Source organism: Magnolia sinica, chromosome 6 (assembly GCF_029962835.1).
Source record: "Magnolia sinica isolate HGM2019 chromosome 6, MsV1, whole genome shotgun sequence".
In the NCBI taxonomy this organism is placed as follows: Eukaryota; Viridiplantae; Streptophyta; class Magnoliopsida; order Magnoliales; family Magnoliaceae; genus Magnolia; species Magnolia sinica.
This window is the reverse complement of record NC_080578.1, coordinates 6,803,207-6,808,473: the sequence shown is the minus strand read 5'-3', so window position 1 is coordinate 6,808,473 and position 5,267 is coordinate 6,803,207. Positions and strand designations below refer to the sequence as shown.

At 41.8% G+C, this 5,267-nt stretch overlaps 1 protein-coding gene across 1 annotated transcript; it reads left to right on the top strand.

Annotated features, from left to right (window-relative positions):
- The first annotated feature begins 2,407 nt into the window (after nucleotides 1–2,407).
- LOC131248102 (beta-amylase 3, chloroplastic-like) lies at nucleotides 2,408–5,209 on the top strand. Its single transcript, XM_058248156.1, has 4 exons — nucleotides 2,408–2,966; nucleotides 3,388–3,598; nucleotides 4,147–4,257; nucleotides 4,367–5,209. The coding sequence occupies exons 1-4, from the start codon at nucleotides 2,443–2,445 to the stop codon at nucleotides 5,153–5,155; spliced, it is 1,635 nt and encodes a 544-aa protein (XP_058104139.1). The 5' UTR covers nucleotides 2,408–2,442; the 3' UTR covers nucleotides 5,156–5,209.
- The last annotated feature ends 58 nt before the right edge of the window (nucleotides 5,210–5,267 follow it).

The following is a 5,267-nucleotide window of genomic DNA, read 5'->3' as shown; positions in this document are numbered from 1 at the left end:
ACGCGAAACATCGGTCTCAAGTCGTACAGTTCGTAGTTTGTCTTGTGGGGACGAATTGGCCCACCAGTTGGCCATCCATGTACGTTAACCATGTTTGTACATGCCTGCTTGAACCTGAGGCACTCTGTGTCCGTTCGTGTCCACTAACAAACCGCTAGTTGCGGCCCACAAGTCTCGAGAGCCGGGCATGGTGGTATGAGACACTATGCCCGAATTGTCAGCCCACGCTGGGGTGACGAGCTTCCCCGTATAACTGCGAGCAAAGATCCCTTCTCAAACCATCTTCGTATGATTTTAATATTGGGAATGACAAACCCAAACGAGCCAAGGATCGCGAGAGCCATATGGCCACGGCCGCGCGATTGGGATAGGGCATTGATCTATTAGGGTGTCCCAGTTTCCCCAAATTGTTGGATAAATGGATGTAATTAATCAACTCGGTTAACATCTTACAATACATTGTATTAATTAGTATTAGCAATTCGGCAGTCAAAGTCGCATTGAGAGAGTGTTGGGCATTGCGATCGTTAGATGTTGTCGCTCGAGGGAGTGTTGGAGGAAAGGGCATGCATCATGTCATTGAAACATGCATTTGTATTAACAAGAGTAATTAGGTTTCTTTAAATGTTTGCCTTCACTAAACTTGCTCCTGCGTGTGATAACATGTGCGACTTATTATTAATGGAACCATTGAGTTAGCTATTCACTCCTATTCTGGGACGATGTTTTAAAACACCAACCAGAACCTGTCTTAGATGTAGGGATTACAGAGCTAGATGCGCTTGATGGAGCAAGCGTGGATGACGAGGAGGAGTTGTCGTACTTTCAGATCTTCGGCGGATTCTCTTACTCTGCTGTAGGGATGACCGCAGGCCACGAGCTAGGGTCTTAGTCATTTTGGGGATGATGTATTGGTGGGACTAGTCCCTCTTATCTTTACTTTACCTTGTGTTTGGACATGGATATATATATATATACACACACACACACACACACACACACATATAGCACTTGATATTATTTTATTGTTGATTTATGCTTCATGGTCTACTAAAATCCCCACTGCTTATGAAATAAACAAATGCATCAAATTCTGAACCCCAATAGGGCACATGTGGCACTTGGAAATTCAGGAGCCGATTTCCTACTCGGCCCCTGTAATTCGAGGCATTATAGGTCAACCAGTGGCCGAGGCGAGTCAAGCTGAGGCCAACTCGGCTCGGTTCGATTCGATGTACACCCCTACCCAAGATGGTGCAGCCCACCTTGATGTGTATATTATGTATCCGCACCGTCCCTCCATTTTTGCATATCATTTTGGAAAATTATCTTAGAAATGAAATAGGTCCAATTATCAGGTGGACCATACAGTAAGAAACAACTAATCATCGGTGATTGGCCTTCCTAGCATTAAAAATTTCTGCATACCTTAATGTTTCCGTAGTGTTTATTTACCGTTCAATCTATTGATAAGGTCACATAATCCCCGATGAAGAGAAACAAACAAAAATCAGCTATTAATGGTCAATCATCACGGTCTCTTAGGGTATGATCCACTTGATAATTGGATCTGCTTTATTTTTGAAATAATGCCCTAAAATGATCTGTAAAAATTGGTGGACTGCGTGGATACATAATACATACATCAAGGTGGGCCACACAGTAAGGGCCTCACCGTCTTGGGTGAGGCCGGGGTCTCACTTAATCCACTCTTTTCTCAAGCCTCCTTGAGTTTTACCTAATGCAAAATGACCCCACTATACCTATTTCTTATCTTACACAAGTTGCATATGGGCTCACTGTCTTGTGTGTATCGCATTTAACCCGTCCAACAACTTCACTCCACCGTAAAAATTGATAGGCTAAAAAATCTAGCCGGTCCAACCATCTTGTTAGCCAAAAAAGTGAATTTGGAGGTCTCTAGGTAGTTACCCATAGCGACGCCCACCTAACGATTGGATACTCTTTGTTTTCGGGGGTGGGATTCACTTAATACAAGGCTTGGATAGCATACAAGCAATATGTCGGACCCCACACAGGCAATAGCATAAAAGCAGATGTATGAAGGGGTAATGGGCACGTGCATAACTTTTACACGTGTGCGAATAGATTTTAACACAGCTAAATAACTTGCACCGTAAAAATAACTACTCGATGCTTGACTTAATTTTTTTTTTTTTTTTTTTTTAAATAAATAAAATCTCCTTTCATTCAATATTTTACATGCAACTATTTAGTAGGTTTGAAAAAATCCAAGCGCGTAGAATAATATCAATTGAAAAAAGTGAGCTGATTCATTTGTTTTTGAGTGCTTTTTCTTTTTAAAATGGACCCCACCACCTTTGTCTTCTTTAGAACCCAAACGGCACTTTTCTTCTATAAATCCTCCCTCCTCTCTTATATTTTCATTATCTCAATCTTCCCATCCGTTACCAAAGAAAAATGGCCTTAACACTCCATTCAACTCCTTTCATTAGCCCAAAAGAAACCAAAAGCCACAAAACATCTGAAGATTTCTCCAGCGTTATCTCCTACACACCCTTCAAGCCCTCTTGCCGTCTCAGGGCGAAGAGCTCGACTCATGAAATGCAAGTCTTGGAAGACAAGGCATTCTCCTTCTCTGTCAGGAGGAATGACATGGAGGAGAGACTGCACAAACTCTCCGGCAGCTCAAAGCCAGGTTTTCACGTCCCGGTATTTGTTATGCTGCCCCTCGACACGGTTTCAATGGGGGGGAGCTTGAACAGAGCGCGTGCCTTGAACGCCAGTTTGATGGCGTTGAAGAGCGCCGGGGTGGAAGGTGTGATGGTGGATGCTTGGTGGGGATTGGTAGAGAAAGATGGGCCTTTGAAATATAACTGGGAGGGATATGCTGAGCTTGTTCAGATGGTCCAAAAGAATGGACTGAAGATTCAGATTGTTATGTCTTTCCATCAGTGTGGAGGGAATGTTGGCGACTCTTGCAGGTATGCCACGATTTCTTTATATATGATTCTTGTGTTATATTGAATTCTCCCATGTTTTATTGTTTCTGGGTTTTGTTGAGGCCGAGCCTTGAATTTCTTTTGGGTGGTGTTTAGTTGCACCAAATATCATGATATTGTGATCCGAATTGACTGATTAATCATGAAATATCACGAAATTTCATGATATTTGGTGCACCCAATTTCAGTCTTAGCTTTTGGTGTTTCATGGTTTTTAGATATTTGTGGATTGTTTCGAGAAAAAAATTTCTAGTATGTAGAGATTAAGGTGCCTTTTTTTAGGGGTGAGATTTCTTTCTTCTTCATTTATTTGACAATTATTCATAGTTTTCAAATACTTAATTTTTCTATGGGATTATATATTGATTTCTAATTTATTGTTATTTTTTTCTTGAATTATCAGCATTCCCTTACCACCATGGGTACTTGAAGAAATCAGCCAGAACCCTGATCTTGTCTACACAGATAAATCAGGTAGGAGAAACCCTGAATACGTATCTTTGGGCTGTGATTCATTGCCTGTACTGAGAGGAAGAACACCCATCCAAGTCTACTCTGATTACATGACCAGCTTCCGCGAAAAGTTCCAGGACTATCTTGGAGGAGTGATTGTGGTAAGGCCTCAATTCCCTTTGAAAACTTACCTCCGAATTTCATTTTACAACTTACAGCTTCGCTTTAAAGCTTACCTAAGAATTCAACCTAACAAAGATCCAATGAAGAGAACTACCTGCAAAAGAAAAGAGAAACACCCACCTTCTTAAGTATCTAACTTTAAAACTTACCTTAAAATCAAAGTTCAGCTACATTAAAAAAGAAAAAAAGATACAATAAGATTACAGCTACCATTTACTTTTGTTAACAGGTAATATATGAGAATTCCTGTTTCGAATCTTTGATTAGCCAATTAGGATTCCAAACAGCTGGGACAAGTCTGTGATGATGGTGGTGGCAGTGACATATATAGATATAGATTTAAAAAACCTCCCTTATCCGTTTGGTTTGTCCAATGAATCAGGAGCTCTGTATCTTGAATTACCTTTTACTCCAATATATAAAATCTTGCATCTAAGGGCCCAGCGATGCGCTCCTTTCATTTCCTTTTCCATGATTCCAGATGGATCTTTAATCTCACGTCACTCATTTGAATTTGTTTTGTCAGGAAATTCAAGTTGGCATGGGCCCCTGTGGTGAGCTGAGGTATCCATCTTATCCAGAAAGCAATGGTACTTGGAGATTCCCTGGTATCGGAGAATTCCAATGCTACGACAAGGTAAATGACAAAATTGAAAGTTTTCAACTGAATGACCTTTTTTTTTTTTCTATAGAAAAAATTGTCCATGTCCAAATTGTATTCTTACATGATCTATGATTCTCCACAGTACATGAGTGCTTCTCTAAAAGCATCAGCAGCAGCGATTGGAAATGATAATTGGGGTGTAGGTGGACCACATGATGCTGGCCACTACAACCAATTCCCCGAGGAAACTGGCTTCTTCAGGAAAGACGGAACATGGAATTCGGAGTATGGTAACTTCTTCATGGAGTGGTACTCTGGAAAGTTACTTGAACATGGTGACCAGATCTTGGCAGCTGCCGAGGGGATATTCCGGGGCACTGGTGCCAAGCTATCTGGAAAGGTTGCTGGGATCCACTGGCATTACAATACAAGATCCCACCCAGCAGAACTGACGGCTGGATACTACAATACCCGACACCGAGATGGGTACCTACCCATAGCACGGATGATGGGTAGGAGGGGTGTTGTACTCAATTTCACATGCATGGAAATGAGGAACGAGCAACAGCCGGAGCATGCAAACTGCTCACCAGAAGGGCTTGTCCGGCAAGTCAAGACAGCAACAAAGACTGCCAAGACAGAGCTAGCTGGAGAGAATGCGCTGGAGAGGTATGACAAGGGAGCATATGAGCAGATTCTGGCAACAAGTAGGTCAGATTCCGGCAATGGATTGAGTGCATTCACATTTCTGAGAATGAATAAGAGGCTATTCGAGGGCGAGAACTGGCGGCAGTTTGTTGCATTTGTGAAGAGCATGTCAGACGGTGGTCGGAAGACGGGGCTATCTGAATATGATTCCGGCAAGTCTGACCTTTATGTCGGTTCTATTAGCAACAGAAGCCAGAAGACCAAGGATGTTGCACTGGTGTAAAGATACATGTATGCACGATCGAACAGTCCTGTTAATTCTAGGTTGGAAAAAGAGGGAAGGGAAAAAAAAAAATATAAACACATAGAATTATGGATGTATACTGCATTAGAAT

Coding starts and splice junctions, on each gene's coding strand:
- LOC131248102 (XM_058248156.1), top strand. CDS start 2,443: ATGGCCTTAACACTCCATTCAACTCCTTTCATTAGCCCAAAAGAAACC. Junction 2,967..3,387: donor AATGTTGGCGACTCTTGCAG/GTATGCCACGAT, acceptor TTGAATTATCAG/CATTCCCTTACCACCATGGG. Junction 4,258..4,366: donor AATTCCAATGCTACGACAAG/GTAAATGACAAA, acceptor GATTCTCCACAG/TACATGAGTGCTTCTCTAAA.